Raw genomic sequence first — 18265 nt, forward strand, 5'->3', positions numbered from 1 at the left:
TGCAAAATACTATTATGTACATGACAAATAAAATATCAACAAAGAAACTCACAATTTCTGAGGCGCCCCTTCCACTAGGCATGTCAACCATGACCCTCTCCAAGCTTCCCTTCCACAAAGTGCACGCTTTGTTGATATTCTTCCACCAATCATAAACACCACCAGCTTTCCTTCGACCGGCGTTAGAATTTTCATGGAACTTATCAACGATTTTACCCCACAAAACCTTTCTATTTTGATTTGTGTCGATGGCACCATCTTCGCTAATAGAAATTCATGTCAAACATAAAGTAATATCTTCGTCAAAGCTCCAATTACGACCTTTAACATGCTCTTTTGCCATCTTGAAAAAAATTGGAAATGAGAAGAAATGGTAGAAAGAAAAATTGGAAGAATTGTAGGAGAAAATTGAGTTTTGTGTGGATGTTTAAATAAATACATAGGTGTTTATAGAGTTTTTTGGTGAATTTTGAGTTAAATATTTTTTTTAATTATTTTAGCCGTCGGATTTAAATTTGGACAGTTAGATTTTGTTTTTTTTTACCGTTATATTTGATTATATTCAATCTAAGCCATTAGATTCAATCAATATATAAATATAAAACTAAAAAAATAACAATTTGAACCTGGACCGTTGGATTAACCAACGGCCCATTTAAATCAAGTCGTTGGATCGAAAAAAGTAGTCGTTAGGCTACATAAATGGCTGACACTCGCGCAGGGGGGAACCCCACATGGGTGGGCTCGGCTGGCAGGGATGCCTGGCGCGTGTAGCGCGTGGGCGATTGGGTTTTGGGGTGTGGCTTTCACATCCCCTGTTTCAGTCTCACCTTGTGGGGTCCACTCCAATTTGTGGCCTAAACTTAGGCCGGTATTTGGGCCCCCCAAGATGAGTTTTAGGTTTTAGGTTAGGTTTTTTTTTTTTTTTTTTTTTGGAAACAGGTTAGGCCATCTCCAACTGAGGGCTAGCCAGATGACTCGTTTTAGCCCTCTGACCCTCCAATATATTAATATTTTAATGAATAGTACAGGGGCATATTTGCCTTCGTCTCAAACCGAGGGCCAAAAGGCCAAACATAATTTATTATTTAAAAGCTACAACTTAAATGTTGTTAAATGTTTTTTTTTTTATGTTGTATAATTTTTATGTTGGTTAATGTTATTTAATGTTGTTTCATATTGTTTAATGTTGTTTAATGTTACTTAATTTAATTTAATGTTGTATAATGGCTTAGGAAGTTATAGGAAAAAAATAGAATTAAAAAAAATATGAAACAAATTTTGTGAAATAGAAGTTATAGGAAAAAAATAGAATTTAAAATAAAATGAAACAAATTTTGTGAAATATAAGTTATAGGAAAAAATGGAATTTAAAAAAAATATATGAAACAAATTTTGTAAAATAAAAGTTATAGGAAAAAAAAAAGAATTAAAAAAAAAATATGAATAATAGAAGTTATAGGAAAAATTTTGCAAATAAAAAATAATAATAAAACTGTAAAAAAAAAAAATTCAAAGCATTCCTACCTACAAGATTTCCATTTTTTCTAGCTAGCCATTTCCGATTCTGTGGGGCCCTATCAAATTCCACAGCTCTCTGGCCTAGCCCTCGGTTGGAGATGATTTTCGGGCTATTTTCGATCTTCTGACCCTTTGGATTCTTCAGTTAGAGATGACCTTAGTTTTAGGCATGGTCTCAAATGCCGATAATATCGATTTTTCGGGTTAACGATATTTTAATGCTTATCCAATGAGATTTCGTAAAAATATCGCGATATTTCCTAAATTATCGCGATATCTTAGATCTGTGCCAATTGGAGAAGAACGTCGGAGATGGATCTGTGCGAGACTTGAGCCGATTTCGTCCCAAAAACCTTGCAAAAACACAATTTTGAACTTAAATTTCACATATAAGCTTCAATGTGGAACAGAAAGAGGTAAACCGAAGCTTACCTAACCAGATAAATTCAAGAAACTCGCCGGAGTTCCTGCGTTCGCCGAGTTGCAGAGATGAAGGAGAGGGAGAAAGACGAGGTTGCTGATGACGATGGGTGTCTTTCTAAAGCAGGTGCGATGGTGTGCGTGTGTGTATGTGGGTCTCGAACTCGGTGCAGAGAGCAAGGAGAGTTTCGAGAGACGGCGCCGACGAGGCTAAAGGAGAATAGAGATCGACAGATCTCTGTGCGTGTGTGTGGGAGAAGGGAGAAGAGAGATCAACAGATCTCTATGCGTGTGTGTGGGAGAAGGGAGAGGAGAGAAAGGATCGAGAGAGAGACTGAGGAGTCTCTGTCTGCGTGCGTGTGTTGTGTGCGTGTGTAATTTAGGGAGAAGGGAGAGAAGAGAGAAGAAGGATAGAGAGAGAGAGAGACTGAGGAGACTCTGTCTGCGTGCGTGTGTTGTGTGCGTGTGTAATCTAATCAGAACATGTGTGTGTGTGTGGTGGCGTGTCTATGTGTGTATGGTTGGGTCACCTCAAATCAGTTAAATAAACATCATTTAAATCCATCATGTTTGCCAGCTCGCTATATAATCAACTTAAATCAGTTAAATCCATCATGCAATTCATTTCCTTCCAATTTTTTGTGATAAACTAATAGATAATTGACTAAATAAATATCCTGCAAAGTTTCAATAAAAATTTCCAAGTTTTTCTTAGAATTTCCGTGGTTTCCATATTATTTTTAACGATATAGATAATATCCCGATATTTCCATTGATATTTCCGTGTTTTTAAACTACCGATATTTCCGATATCATCGATATTTAATATCTTGGTTTTAGGTCATGGGTTGGGTTGGGTTGGATTTTTGTGTGGGTGTGGGGGTGGGGGGTGGGGGGTGGGGGGTGGTGGGAGGGGGAAGGGAATTTTAGGTTTTAGGTTAGGGTTAGAGTGAGCCTTATAAGTATTGTACCAGCATTGGAGTGGGATAAAGTGAGAGAATATTTCATCTTCCCAAAACGACCAAAATACCCTTGTATTTGTTGGAGGTGTGGACTCCGTTGGAGTCCCTCTCGCATATAATTATATGCTGAAAATTTTGAGCATTATTATGAATGAAGGAACAAATAACAAGGAGCATAAGATTAGGAGGTTTGATTAATACTAATATTAGATTAGGGCCCTAGGGGAATATTCAGTTTTCCCAATGCGACAAAAATGCTCTTAGGGTTCTGTTCTGGGTTCCATTGTTTTATGTAGTCCATAGATAACACCACCCTCACGGGAGATAGAGGATCCTCTCACTGGATCCTCCCTATGAGGATCTCAAAGATCTCACGAATTTCATGAATTCTTTAATCACATCCGTTTATCGTATATTGAACGGTCAGTTTTCGTCAGATACTGTTTATATTCAATTTTAAGTAAAATAAATTTACAATGATTTTTTACAGCATAATGTACAATAAACAGATGTGATTTGAGAGTTCCTAAGATCCTCACAAGGATGATTCGGCGAGGATCCTTACTCCCCTCACGGCATCATCTTCTTGTAATTGTATTTTTCTTAAAAGATTGCTCACTCCCTCATGTTATATTATATATTAATATTATTATACAACCAATTACTTCATTATTTAATTAATTTCTTCAAACCTTTTATTGTAGCTGTGTCCCTCTAATTCTTGAGTGTTTGCAAGTATAAATCCTCGTGTGTGTTTTTTTTAATACATTAATAGAGTTTTCCGGTTAAATTGTTAGATTGAAGAGAATTAGTGACAATTGAACTCACACCATGATACGTATGTAGACATAATTGTTTTTCATTGTTACGACATGCGTCACTACCACGCTCATGAGTGTTACATGTTGCAGATTTGTGATGATATTAATCAAGTAACACAAATTAGAAAGATAGAAAAGCAAAATAAAAGAGGCTTTAGTTGGTGGTACCACTACCACTACCAACTAACAATACAAACACACTTTCTTTTATATTTTATACATTTTTTTTCATTTGGACATGTCTCTCTATTTACAATTTGAAATAGAAACTAATGCACATTTCCTATGAGTATTTACGGGACCAATATAAAAATATCTCCCATGAAATTTGACTCATAGATATAGCATCTCCTAAAGCATTTGATTGTTCATGAGTTTCAAATAATTAATTTTTGCATTTTTTTTAATAATGGGATATTCTAAATTAGTATGTAAAGAAAAAGTTTCATACTAAGAGAAATAAATTCACATATTATAATTTTTTTTTTTGGGTCAAACGATATGTTTTATTAGATTAGATATTAGATTAGCATCGATGGGGTTCGAATCCACGTTGTCATGCAATGACTCAACTGCATGTGGCTATGTTCCGATTATAAAAAATAGTATTTAAGTGAATTTTAACTGATAGCGTCCACAACGTCTATCATTTTCTTGTGTTGGCTCTTTGTTTTCTATATTTTCATCGACTAAATGCCTTATTATTTGTTGTCAAAGGTGATTTTTAAGTCTTACAAAAACGAGTGCATTTTTTCTCACTATTCTATCTGTTAGATGAGTTTAATTTTGAAATTTATATTTATTCACTATACAGATCTCAAAATTTAAACTCAATTGATAATAATAAATAAATAATAAAAGCCACTATCGTTTGATGGTAGTAAGCAAAATATTTCAAACAAAAATCAGCAGAAAAAATGGTGATTTTTAAGAAGAAAAAAAATCACCCACCACCGTCGCACAATGAAAAAAACTTCTTATGACCGGAACACGAATGATATATCACGTGTTTTTATACAAATAGTGAAAAATATTATTTTTAAATTATTAACATTTTAACATACATATCACATAATTTATATAATAACACGTTGTGTTCTCGTGACACTAAAAAATCTCTCGCACAATAACACGAGCGGAAGTCTTAGAGTCCACATGGGCGGGGCAAGGCTGTTTGTGGAGATTCTCTCACGAGCCCCGATGAAGAATAAAAGGAGGATACAAACGTTGCCTCGTGGTACGCAAGCATCATCCACCACCGCAACCGCCGCATTCAAACCCCCCAAACCCACGTCGCCTGCATCCGCGCAACGCCTATCAACTTTTCAATCCAATTTTACTCGTTTTTTAAAATGTGAAATCTTGATTATTCTATTATTCAAATTAAAACGCAGTTCGTTTTCTTTTTCTTATTATTAAGTTGAATTTTCGTCTATGAGGGCAATTTTTATAGCATAACTGCTTTTTAAGATCGTCATTTTGAAGAATGTGATGTCTTATTTTATGAGCCTTAAAATTAATCTTATAGTAAAGTAAACTATCAATTTAAACAGTCGTTGTTACACTGAAACACAATAATTTTGTAAAGTGATTAAATTGAAAAAAAAATTCGCAAAATTTCATATGAAAAGAGGGTTTACGTGTTCAAGAAGACGGGATCCCAATTTTCATAACCACACAATCTGAATTTTTTTGTGCTTTGTTACTAACTAGGCTTGAATATTATTGATAAAAACTTGCATGAAATTAGATGTGTAAAGTTATTAGGGTTTTATGTAATTGGATTTGCTGGGTTTTGATATTCGATGAGGGGACTAGATTTTGCAGATGGAAGAGATTCGACGTGATATGAAACCTTCACCTCTCTTCTTACTTTATTTTTTAATTAGTATTTTGTTTTCATGTAACAAAATTAGTTAAGTTGATAGTTTAATCTACAATAAGATTAATCTGAGGGCTCGTATAAAAAAAAAAAAAACCTCATAGGTCCTCAAATGAAAACCTTAGAAAATCAGCTCTTTTTTTATGGATGCATAATTTCACAATCTTGTATAAATGATACATACTAATAAAACATAGCGTAAGTTAATCTTTGTACTACAAAAGCTTTTATGATCACATCATAATAAAATAACGCATGTTAAAAACATTAGGTAATTCTCAATTTAATACCTTCAAGTATGGTAATTTTCAAATTTTTATACATCAATTTTTTTTTGTCCCAATTTCATACCCTTATTTTTTTACGATACTTGATGCATGCAACAATTCAAACACGAGAGACAACAAATCCACATAATAAATTAGGTTAGAAAGAAAGAAATATAGCATAAAATTACCCATTTGGTAAAGGTTACTAGTTCCTCTTGTTCTTTGTTCTAAAAAGACAATAGAGCAAAATTCTAATAGAAAGAAAGAGACACCAAGGGCAAAGCTTACAAGTTCCTCTTCTTCTTTGTTTTTAGTACTAGTTTCTCAAGTAACTTAAAAAGATAATAAAACATATAAGACTACTATTATTAGTATTTTAAAATTTAATTGTGCATTTTTTACGAGCATTTTACTTTATGAAATATAAAATATTTGGAGTGCTATAACTTTTTTAAACATAATTAACTCTTTTTAAAATCGCAACGTGGGTCCAAAATTTATCTTCACTTCCACTTTTACCTAAATTTGCCAATATTTTTAGTGTTACACGTGTATTTTAATCCTCTTGGAAAGTCCCCAAAACATGATAAAACATTTTTGTTATTTGTTTGGATAAATGAATATGAATTGAGATATTCTCCAGATTATGTCTGAAGTTAACAAATTCGGAAATTTGAACCACTCGATTGAATCCTTCAACCCCTAAAGCATTGACCAACTTTACATAAAATTTGAATTTTTTTTCTTTCAAAAAAACGATATTATCATAGAGATGGAAAAGTAGATTAAGTCTTATATTTAATTAATTATAATAATAGAGTTCAAATTTTTTTTTAACGAAAATTAAATCTAAAATTCTTATTTTAGCAGGAGATGGGGCCATGCCCTGTAGAACTACTTTAATTGAATAGTGTGATTACTTTTATGTCGTTTAATTTGAAAAAAAAAAAGGTGAGCAGGCCAAATGCCAACGAAGGCCAAGACAATCCATGCACGTGACCCGCCAGAAACTTACCTGCAATCTTTTGCCCTTTTGCATAGGCCATCCCATTTTTCTCTCTGATCAATTCCACACTTCCCTTCAGTCCAATCACCACCCCTATCTTACTTTTTTATTTTGTGTCCCCCTAATTTATACTTTTTCTTTTTGAATTTCTTTTAGCCTCTCAAATAAAAATATTGGTCCAAATCTCATACTACGTCATTGGTGATACATAATTTATAAGAACTTGAAATTCTTACATAATTTGGATAGAGGGTGTTTGACCGCGTTATTCGTGGACATGAGATTTTTGGTATTTTGATCAGTCTTGTTATCGTGCAATCATGTCGAGTTAAGCTGTATATGGTCTACCGAACCTATTGATGATTTAGAACCTATTCGGAATTGTTAATAAAAATCATTAAAAGGCGAACACATTGATGATTTAGAATCTATTCGAGACTGTTAATGAAAAACACTAAAGGTGGACCTATTGATGATTTAGAACTTATTTGAGATTGTTAATGAAAAACATTAAAAGCCATTGATGATTTATAATCTGCTCGAGACTGTTAATAAAAACGTTAAAAGTAATTTTTAATAACTAAAAATAGTTCTGACAACGTTTGAAAAACATAAAACATTATTAGCAAAAATGCTTCCTTGCTAAGTGGATATTCACAACGTAATTCCAAACACTTGATCTTTAATTAAAATTTTAACGTTTTTAATTTAAACACTTAAAAAAAATAACGTTTACGATCAAAAGTACATATAAAAGAAAAGAAAACTAATAAAAAGAATTTGAAAACTTTGAGTTTTAACGATAATGACAAAATAAAGAGTAAAGTAAATAGTATTAAGATTGATTTTTTAATATAAAAATATAATTTTTATTTAAAATAAACATTACCGAAAACTTTTCGTTAAAATTCTAGTAGAAGAAGTCACAAATTACTTCGGTGTCAATAGCAACCCCACTCATTCATCCCTACCAAGTTGTTTCCCTCCCAAATAATCAAAAACCCTATTTTTCACTGCCCTTTTGTTTTTCCTTCTTTTTAAAAAGGCACAAATTTTCTTTTTTAGTTGATGGGTTCTGTTGGTATCTGTATCTGTGTCTCGAGTTTGGCCCCTTGCATTGGCCCTTGCGTGTTTGGTTTTTTCTGGTGTGGGTGAGTGAGTTTCATTTCACGCTCCTTTTCACTCTTTGAATGGAAATTCACTCTCACTCCTTCACTCCTTGTAAACCAAGATAATGGTGGTGGTGGTGGTAGTGGTATTGCAGGAATCACAAAGGAAGGACTGAGCACGCCTACAAACCAACAACACAGCCCACATGGAATTTATGGGGATCGCCCAAAACTTATAGAAAATCAAACCCACTACTTTCAGATCTCTAGGATCCCATATATCCAGGCTTGTATCTGTTTGTTTCTCGAGAAAATTCTCTCCCTTTTGCTGCTTGTCTCAGCTCATACGGTGCGCATTCTCCTTAGTTTGATTCGGATTTCCGTTTCCGAGCAAAGTGCTTTCTGGGAAAGTGATTTTAGCAATTGGATTTTTGTTTCCTTCAAGTTTCATCCACAAAGACACTGACTTTTTCTGGAAGTGAAAAGCCGGAAAGAGCAGTGGGGTTTGCTTTCTAGGATTCTGATTGTGAAACTGCTGCATATTCTGGATAAGGCAATTGGATAATGGCTAGTGCTTTTGGTGGTTGTGGTGCTTTTGAATAAAAGCTGCTTCTTGCTCTAATTAGCACAAAGAAAGTTGAATGAGGAGAGAAAAAGACAACATGGGAAGAAGCACTTTCACGTTGTGGAAATTGGGTTTACTTGTTTTGGCACTGGTGGAGGCTGCTTCTGCAACTCTTTCTCCTACTGGTGTAAATTATGAAGGTTCATTTAATTTTTTCATTAATATTTTAAGAGGAAAACACCATATATTTTTTTTTCCTCAATTTGTTCAGTTAATGCTCTCACTATTGCATTGTCTCAATTGGGTGCAGCCTAGGATTTGCTTTTTTTTTTTTTTTTTTTAAACAAGAAAATGGAAAAGAAAATTCCTGCAGAAAATAACCCTTTTATCTTGGTTTTGGAAATGTTCACAGTTGAAGCATTGGCGGCCATTAAAAGCGATCTACGTGACCCACATAACGTTTTGGAGAACTGGGATAGTAACTCTGTAGATCCCTGCAGCTGGAGGATGGTTACTTGTACTCCTGATGGCTATGTATCTGCTCTGTAAGTTCTTCCGGATATTTATGGCTACAAAAAAAAAAAAAAAATTCAGAGTTTTCTTTACTATTTGCCTATTTGATGAATTATTTTCTCGGTAAATGATTCTTATTTTTTGTGTTTAGGGGATTGCCTAGCCAGAGCTTGTCCGGTATCTTATCTCCGGCGATTGGAAACCTCAGTAACTTGCAATCTGTGTAAGTTTGCACCTCCTTCATGTCGTTTTTTATTTGCTCCTGTGAAATTTGAATGTGAATTGATATTGTGTTGCAGAAGTGTTTTGATTTGAACAAACGCGACTGTTTTACTTTTGCAGGTTGCTTCAAAACAATGAGATTTCGGGTCCAATTCCTGCTTCAATTGGGAATTTGGAGAAGCTTCAGACACTTGACCTCTCCAATAATAATTTCAATGGTGACATACCAGATTCGTTGGGCAACCTAAAGAACCTGAATTATTTGTAAGTTTCAAAATCATCTTATTACCTCTTTTAAACATTTTGAGATTCGATAACCACGTGAATTTAGCTAATGCTTACACCTTTTTCTCTTGTTTTTCGAGCAAGACAGGCGGTTAAACAACAACAGCCTTACAGGACCCTTCCCCGAGTCTCTATCCGCAGTTGAAGGTCTCACTCTTGTGTATGTCTTTTCCCCCTTCTTTTGTGTGTTCTACTTTTTTTTTGCAGTATGAATGGGAAAACCTATAAGTCGAGTTTTGTTTGTTGATAATTTCAATGAACATTTCTGTAGGGACCTTTCTTTTAACAATTTGAGCGGTTCCTTGCCAAAAATATCCGCACGAACTTTCAAGTGAGCTATATTGTTTTTCGATCCACTAATGTGTAGTTACTCGTAGAGTTTGGTTCCTTTCTCAGTCTTATTTTCTTTTCACTTCAGAATTGTTGGAAACCCTTTAATTTGTGGAGTAAAGTCTGAGAACTGTTCTGCAGTCTTTCCAGAGCCACTATCCTTCCCACCTGATGCTCTAAAAGGTATATTTGCACGTTTGGTTTATGTTCCTTCCTTTAGTCTTCCTTGTGACACTGGTGATTCATGAATTTTGCTTTCTTAGAATCAGACTCTGGAACAAAACGCCACCACATGACTATTGTCCTCGGTGCAAGCTTCAGTGCTGCCTTTGGTGTCATAATAATTATTGGGTTACTTGTTTGGCTGCGATATAGACACAACCAGCAGATATTCTTCGATGTCAATGGTAAGTTTTATTACTTACCTTAAGGGCCACACTGCCCCAACTCTTTAATAATGGTGCAAGTCTGAGTGTGTGAATGTTTCAATCAGTAATCTTTCAGATTTCAGCTTTTGATATTTTGGTAAAATGTGGTAACATTCATTAGAAATGAATAGTTCAGAAAATTCCAAATCCAAGGGCTTGTTCTCTCTTCAAATTTTTCTATCCAAACACAACAAAAAATATTTTGTACGTAAAAAACGCAAGAGTCAATTTGGTCATATAAAGATTGTTAGCACATGATGGTAATAGGAGATAATAATAATAATAATCATAATAATAAGATTCTCAATACATGACTAAAATCTAAATCATGAATAACCCTTTCCTTTTGTAGTTAGGTAATCTTAGGAAAGTGTTTCGAGTCGTTGAACCTTCTCTTTCGGTGAACCCTTAGGATTTGAATTGTACTTTGAGAATTTCTTGATATTGTTTCATGCAACCAGTGATACTCTTTTTCCCCGCCAACGATAATCCATGAATTCTTAATTTGGTGGATTGTGCAGCAGATCAGTATGACCCAGAAGTGTGCTTGGGGCATTTGAAGAGGTATACATTTAAGGAGCTCTGGGCAGCAACAGACCATTTCAACTCAAAGAACATTCTAGGTAGGGGTGGTTTTGGGATTGTATACAAAGGAAGCTTGAGCGACGGGACTCTGGTTGCAGTTAAAAGGCTGAAGGACTACAGCACCACTGGTGGTGAGATCCAATTTCAAACAGAGGTTGAGATGATTAGTTTGGCTATCCATCGGAATCTTCTGAGGCTTTGCGGGTTCTGTTCAACCGAGAACGAAAGACTTCTTGTTTACCCTTTTATGCCTAACGGAAGTGTAGCCTCTCGATTAAGAGGTTAGCATGTTGTTTTAATTCTGCTTGCTGTTATGTCACCCTCTAATCAGAACCTAGCCTCCTATAATCTCATCTCCAGTCCAACGCCCGGTACTTCCAAAACTAAGCTGCAAAACGATATAAAAAATTACTTTATTCAACCTAACATGTTGATAATGATTCAACTAATATAAACCATTTATTATTGTCCAGCATTTCATTGATCGCAACCATTTGTGTTCCTTGTTATCTGTTCAATTTGAGAGTATTCTTGTAGCGCTAAGTTGACAATATTCAAATCTGACATACGACTGTTGCTAAATCCCTTTTTTGCATTCTGTGTGTTTTTCCCCAGATCATATACATGGTCGACCAGCTCTAGACTGGGCAAGGCGAAAGAGAATAGCCTTAGGTACAGCCAGGGGTTTGGTTTATTTGCATGAGCAGTGTGACCCAAGAATTATCCACCGTGATGTTAAAGCCGCAAACATTTTGCTCGATGAAGACTTCGAGGCAGTTGTTGGAGATTTTGGGTTGGCAAAGCTTTTGGATCACAGAGAATCTCATGTGACCACAGCTGTCCGCGGCACTGTTGGTCACATCGCTCCAGAATACTTGTCAACTGGTCAGTCATCAGATAAAACTGATGTGTTTGGGTTTGGGATCTTACTCCTGGAGTTAATCACAGGTCAAAAGGCTTTGGACTTTGGACGAGTTGCAAACCAGAAGGGTGTAATGCTTGATTGGGTACGCTATCTCTCCCTTTCGCTCTCTCACACAGACATGCATGCTCATATGTAAGATTTACCTAATTGCATGTATGAAATAACTGTGATCTCAATGTAATGCTTGATTGGGTAACACTCTCTCTCCCTTTCAAACCACGTATTAACACATGGCCGTTGGCGTTCCCTCCTGTTTCTGTCCTGATGGTACATACATGTGATCCTTAGAGCGTTGCTAGAAGTGTCAAGAAACTTGGCTTGTTACATGAAATATTAATGTGTTACTTGCATAACTGCATTAACGCAGAGTTGGTTTTTTCACTGCTGATATATGTGTGAGAAAATACCATGCACTACAAAGAAAAATGTCTTTCAACAACTCACATGGTTGTGCAACACAAATGCAGGTGAAGAAGCTCCATCAGGAGGGAAAGCTAAATCTCATGGTGGATAAGGATCTGAAGGGGAATATCGACAGGGTTGAACTGGAAGAAATGGTTCAGGTTGCCTTGTTATGTACTCAATTTAATCCCTTGTACCGACCAAAAATGTCAGAAGTATTAAAGATGTTGGAAGGTGATGGCTTAGCCGAGAAATGGGAGGCCTCGCAGAAGGTGGAGACACCGAGGTTCCGGTCGTGTGAACACCCGCGTCAAAGATATTCAGATTTTATAGAAGAATCTTCACTTGTGGTGGAAGCTATGGAGCTTTCTGGCCCTAGGTGACAACCTTTTTTCCAAATTTTCCCCTGTATACTATACCTCCCCTCTTCATTAAGTTAATTTAAGTTTGAAATATCAGAAATATGTGATTGTATTCATCTGTAAAAATGAGAAAGAAAAGTCCATGTAAAAGCTGCTTTTTTTTTTATCGCTTTTTCTTTTTCTTTGTTGGAAAATCAATTGAGTTGATTGAGGTTTCTGTCAAAGAGATTTTGGAGTTATTTCAGAAATTTGTATGTACTTGCTTTTGTTCTAGTTTTATTAATATTTGAGATTCATAAAACAGAAAACCATAGCAGGCTTTTCAGTTGTTTCTTTGGGTTCATGTAGGCCCGTGTTACTTAGTATGTTAAATCAATAACGTAATGTTGTTTCACTTCTCTCACGTGGTAGTGCCTTATTAAATTGGAAGATGAGAAATGCTAATGAGCTTTTTTCAAAATTGGAACTTTTCATGGACTCTTCTTCCGTCTATGTTTTTTGGCACATTATCTTATACGTTAAACTATGAGTTAACAGAGAGTTCATGGAGACTCTCATTTTTTAGAGTCCCCTTAACATTTCTCTTGGAATACTATCACAGTGGCATGGATAGTCATTCTTCCGATTGTAAGAGATGGTATCCAAGATTTTCAAACCAATGGACTAGGATTCTCTTTCCTCCTAATTCCCTCTCTCCTCCCCCGACCCCTCCTCTTACACTTTCTTGTTTCTCTTTCTCTCCATATAAAAAAAATCAATACAAGATGTTAACACGATTTAAACGTAAACATTCAAGTCAAAAAAGGAGTAAAGGAGAAGGAGATTAATATGAGAGAAGATCCTACTCCCAAACGAATTATGCAGAAGAATGACCCAAAGGACAATTGTGCCATAGCCTAGCAAGTAAAAGCCCTTGGGCCAATGAGTTCCAAATTCCAACCCATAATTTACATAGGTTGAGTAAAATGTATCAGTAATTCAGTATCCCTTTCTTCCCACAGTTGTCGAGCTTTTCTTATCAAAGCAACTCCTCCTTTGCAAAAGAAACAGCAAAGAGGCAGAAGACTCATCCAAAACCTTATTTTTCACTTTGCTCCTTTTTCATTTTGCTAGCTAAATATATTATGTACACATATTTTCTGGTATGTATATTATTTATACATACGGTTACTCTTAAACACTCATTAATTAACGAAGTTACTATCGAGAGCCTGAAAAATTCGTAATGCGCTTGTTATAGTACACTTTTATAAGGAAGAAGTGCATAATGATTGCTCAATATGTCAATAACATTTCTCTAAACTAAAACTTGTGTATTTGTAATGTTTTCTTGTTGGTACATAAGTAACGATATGTTTTGATCCTTAAATGTAATATTTTAGGCACAGTAAAAGTCATATTTTAGGTTTTCAAACAGTATTTTCTCTTAACCGTGCGTTGCTATATTAAATGTTGAACAAGTAATTTCCTCTCAATATGTTTTTTTGTTAATTTTTTTGAAAAAAAATTAGGGTTTTGGGGTTTCATTAAACTGTTTCCATTACTTGTCGTTAATTAGAAAAACGAAAAATTAAATACTTTATTTAACGAACAAGAATAACGTTGGACTGGTACGAATCTTGGAGCATTGCAATGATGCAATCCATGCAGACAAACCTTGTTTCTGTGTTTCGGGTGCAGCGTGCTCCAGCCACCTGGAAGACATCACAGTCATCGACGCACAGCTTCCCAAAGACGCCACCACCACGCGTCACAATCCCAACGGATGGAGTGAACGGCAATCGCTATCAATGTTCCATGGGCCTCAGAACTCCGCCACGTGTTCTCGTATGTGTCGGCGGGAACAATCCTATATGTGTCATTCGGCAGTTAATACAAGAAAACTCAAAATTTCAAAAGCACTTCCCCCAAAGCTACCCTTTCGCTTCGTACATTAATGACGCGTTTTATTTACTCCGAAACCCTTTCCAAAATGACTAATCTGCCCACAACTTATACGATACACCTCCAGATTCGGATGTAAATTGAGGACAAAATGAAGGGTATTTACGTCTACGAAATTAGATGTCGACGGGTATCTTTGTAATTGTATTTTATTGCTGTCGCTCTCTCTCTCCACGCCAAAGAGCAGAAGCAGCCCTTATTGTTCCAGCACTCTGCTTTTCTACGCACCGCTCCCATATCTGTCGTTTATCTTTTTTATTTAATTTTGTGTATTTTTTCTTCCATATTTTCATAAATGAAAGGATGCCATTCCACGCTTCGTCTTGCTTATCTCCTCTCCTGATCATGCAAACGAAATTCACATTTCACTCGCATTTGCAGTAGATCCTCTGCATTGTCTTTCAGCCATGGTTTGGAAGAAGCCTGCATTTCCCGAGCAGTTTTATTCACCCAGAAGAAAGGTTATTTCTGGGTTTGGTTTAGGAATTGGAGTTTCAGTGATTGTACTCGGTGTACTCTTTGTTACAGACTTCTTGAAGACTCCTGCAGCGGAAACTTCGATTCAAGGGTTTTACAGTTTGAATTCTTCTTCTGTTTCATGGCCTTTCTCCTTTTCCAGCAGTTCAGAAACGCAGGATTTTGTGGACAAAACGCATGAAGCAAATGAGTCAATAGTTGCTGGGAAGCAAAATTTTACTGTTTTGGAGAAGCCCCATTTGGGGAATTTTACAGAGGAGGGTAAAGATGGAAGCCTTGGGGTTGGAGGAGAAATGGGTAAGCAGAAAAACAGTGAGAAGGGGTCAGCAATTGCTGAAAAAGGTAACTTTTTGAATTCCAATGGGGGAGGAACTGGTTTGGAGATTGCCCATTTGGGAAACTCCTCTGAGGTTTCGAAAAATGGAAGCTTGCATGGTGAGGAAGGGAGGGTTAATGGGAATCTTAGCCTGTCTGGGAAGGAAGATATGCATGCAGAGAAGGCAGTTGAAGGTAGTTTTTCAAGGAATTCTAGTAGTGTGGATGGTAATGTTGCCAAAATTGTGAAGAAGAAAAGGGCTTGGAAGGCAGCTCATCGAGGAAATTCGACTGTGAAAATCGCTGACTATGATTCTCAAATGGGGAAAATGCAGACTGATTTGTATCGGAAATGTGATATTTTTAATGGTAGGTGGGTGAGAGATGATTCAAAGCCATATTATCCTGGAGGTTCTTGCCCATACATTGATAGGGATTTTAATTGTCACTTCAATGGGAGGCCAGACAATGCTTTTATAAAATGGAAATGGCAGCCAAATGAATGTGACATCCCAAGGTAAAATCCATCTTCAATTTCTTGATGAATTTTGTGTTTTTGAGCCTAAAAACAAACTTACTGAATTTTGTGTTTTTAAAGAAGTGCTCTAACATTGAATATGTGAGTTATGCTCGTTGGCCTGGGCAGTGTGCCCGCCACCCGTGCACCTAAGTCCTCTTTTACTCGTAGTTTAGAGTAGTTTAGAATATCGATTCTTCTAAAAGGAAAGTGCTCTAGCATTTATATGTAGCGGTCCTTGAACTTCTGCCATGTAAATCTTCTTCTCATGCCTTTGTTTCTTACTAATGTGATCCTCAGTCTGAATGCCACTGATTTTCTGATGAGGTTGAGGGGAAAGCGGTTGGTTTTTGTGGGGGATTCGCTGAATAGGAACATGTGGGAATCTCTGGTTTGTATTCTTCGTCATGTCATTCGAAACAAGAAAAGAGTTCATGAGATTTCTGGGAAGAAGGAATTTAAAAAGAAGGGCGTTTACGCATTCAGATTTGAGGCAAGTGTCGTACATCTTTGTATGTTCTAAAAAAAATCAATATTTGGAATGAAAATCTCTAATCATCCATGCTATTGCTGCACTTGCAGGATTATAATTGTTCAGTGGATTTCGTTGTTTCTCCATTCCTTGTTAGGGAATCATCATTCACGAGTAAAAACGGTACGTTTGAGACATTAAGGTTGGATTTGATGGACCGGACAACTTCAATGTACCATGATGCCGATGTCATAGTTTTTAACACTGGACACTGGTGGACTCATGAAAAAACATCTCGAGGGTGCGCACCGTTGTTTGCTTTCTAAATCCCTTGCAGTGTGCTACCAATCAAACTACTATGTCACTAGACTGATTTATCTCATTTTTGCATTTGGTGGTTTCACAGAGAAGATTACTACCAAGAAGGCAATCATGTGCATCCAAGACTCAAGGTTCTTGAAGCATACAAGAGGGCTCTCACCACTTGGGCCAGATGGGTTGACAAGTATATTGATGTCAACCGGACTCAGGTTTTCTTCAGAGGATATTCAGTTACCCATTTCAGGTATCGGACGATGTTTTCTCGTCACTTTGACTCACCTCTATATCGGTCTCAAACTTTTGAATGTTGTTGTTGTTGTTGGAGGAATCCCATTTTGCTCCTTTCAGGAAGTTTATATTTGTTTAGATTTCAATGAAAATGGAACTGTTTAATTTGGTTGTAGCGGAGGGCAATGGAACTCAGGCGGACAGTGCCACGAAGAAACGGAGCCAATCTTTAACGAAACTTATTTAGCGAATTACCCTTCAAAGATGAGAGCTCTAGAGCATGTACTTAAAGAAATGAAATCTCCGGTGATTTATTTAAACATAAGTAGGCTTACCGATTACCGAAAAGACGGACACCCTTCCATTTACAGAATGAAATACAAGACAGTAGAAGAACAAATTACGGCTGAGAGGTCTCAGGATTGCAGCCATTGGTGCTTGCCTGGAGTTCCAGATGCTTGGAATGAATTGCTATACGCCGCTCTTTTGAAGGCCGGATGGGGATCACGCAAAAACTGAAGAAATTTGTATGCAATCGTTTGGTATTCTTTAATCGTATCGGCTTAATTTTGTGTACTGTGAGAGTTTCTTAAGTAGCCTTTTACATGCTGATATTGGTCATCACTTTTCTTCTTTTCCTTTTTTCTTGTACACAAAATTTGATCAACAAAAGTTTAATGAATTTTCTCAAATTGGAACAATTTGCAAATTACAGGGACAAAATTCGATTCAATACAATCGAAATAAAGAATGCATGAATGAAAGTGAAACTTTGTGAATGAGTACACGGACTATGAACATGCTTTGTCCTTGTGTAAATGTAAATTCCTGATCTAATATTTGACAACAAAAGTAGACGATTTTAGCACAAAAATCTCCATCGTGCCGGATGTATGAATTGAGCACCCGAGACGCCTTAAATGCTTGAATCATCATATACTCCAGGTTTTGAGTGGAGCTCTAAATCTTGTAGCACATTGCATGCTGCATCTTCTCTAATAACTTTCTTTAAACAAGGATGCACTTGTCCTTCAATGTTTCACTAGAACACAAGCCACACACAAAATGAGCACAATCTCTTAACAAATATACACTTCACCGTGTCTACATAAACAAAGATGAAAATTACCTTCACCGCATGATTGATAAATTGATTTGATATATAATTATACATAGATTAGCTTCTCCCAATATACCATACAAAATGAAAGATTATGGTTTTGATTAGGTTGAAGAACTAAACTATATATGGGATGATATTCACATACAAAATGCAAACGAGCTAAACTGTAGAGTTAAGAATACAGTCATGCAATGGGCATTCCAGTGCATCTGTTCTGCTCATTACTAACTAATTAGTATGAAAAGGGAGACAATACGATTT

General features: G+C 36.1%; 2 protein-coding genes across 4 annotated transcripts; both read left to right on the forward strand.

Annotated features, from left to right (window-relative positions):
* The first annotated feature begins 7929 nt into the window (after nt 1-7929).
* Nucleotides 7930-12831, forward strand: LOC126597545 (protein NSP-INTERACTING KINASE 3-like). 3 transcript variants are annotated; one of them, XM_050264344.1, is made up of 11 exons: nt 7930-8755; nt 8968-9100; nt 9220-9291; nt 9411-9554; nt 9664-9735; nt 9847-9906; nt 9994-10088; nt 10169-10312; nt 10858-11199; nt 11534-11925; nt 12311-12831. In XM_050264344.1, exons 1-11 carry the CDS (start codon nt 8632-8634, stop codon nt 12626-12628), a joined length of 1896 nt encoding a protein of 631 aa, XP_050120301.1. In that variant the 5' UTR covers nt 7930-8631; the 3' UTR covers nt 12629-12831. The 3 variants fall into 3 exon arrangements, with proteins under 3 accessions (XP_050120301.1, XP_050120302.1, XP_050120300.1); XM_050264345.1 differs by having other exon boundaries at nt 10175-10312; nt 10855-11199; XM_050264343.1 differs by having other exon boundaries at nt 7931-8755; nt 10855-11199.
* Nucleotides 12832-14740: 1909 nt separating this feature from the next.
* On the forward strand, nt 14741-17582 carry LOC126597546 (protein trichome birefringence-like 2). Its single transcript, XM_050264346.1, has 5 exons — nt 14741-15860; nt 16161-16353; nt 16443-16633; nt 16739-16897; nt 17058-17582. Exons 1-5 carry the CDS (start codon nt 14959-14961, stop codon nt 17398-17400), a joined length of 1788 nt encoding a protein of 595 aa, XP_050120303.1. The 5' UTR covers nt 14741-14958; the 3' UTR covers nt 17401-17582.
* Nucleotides 17583-18265: the final 683 nt, after the last annotated feature.

This window comes from Malus sylvestris, chromosome 13 (assembly GCF_916048215.2).
Source record: "Malus sylvestris chromosome 13, drMalSylv7.2, whole genome shotgun sequence".
NCBI lineage: Eukaryota > Viridiplantae > Streptophyta > Magnoliopsida > Rosales > Rosaceae > Malus > Malus sylvestris.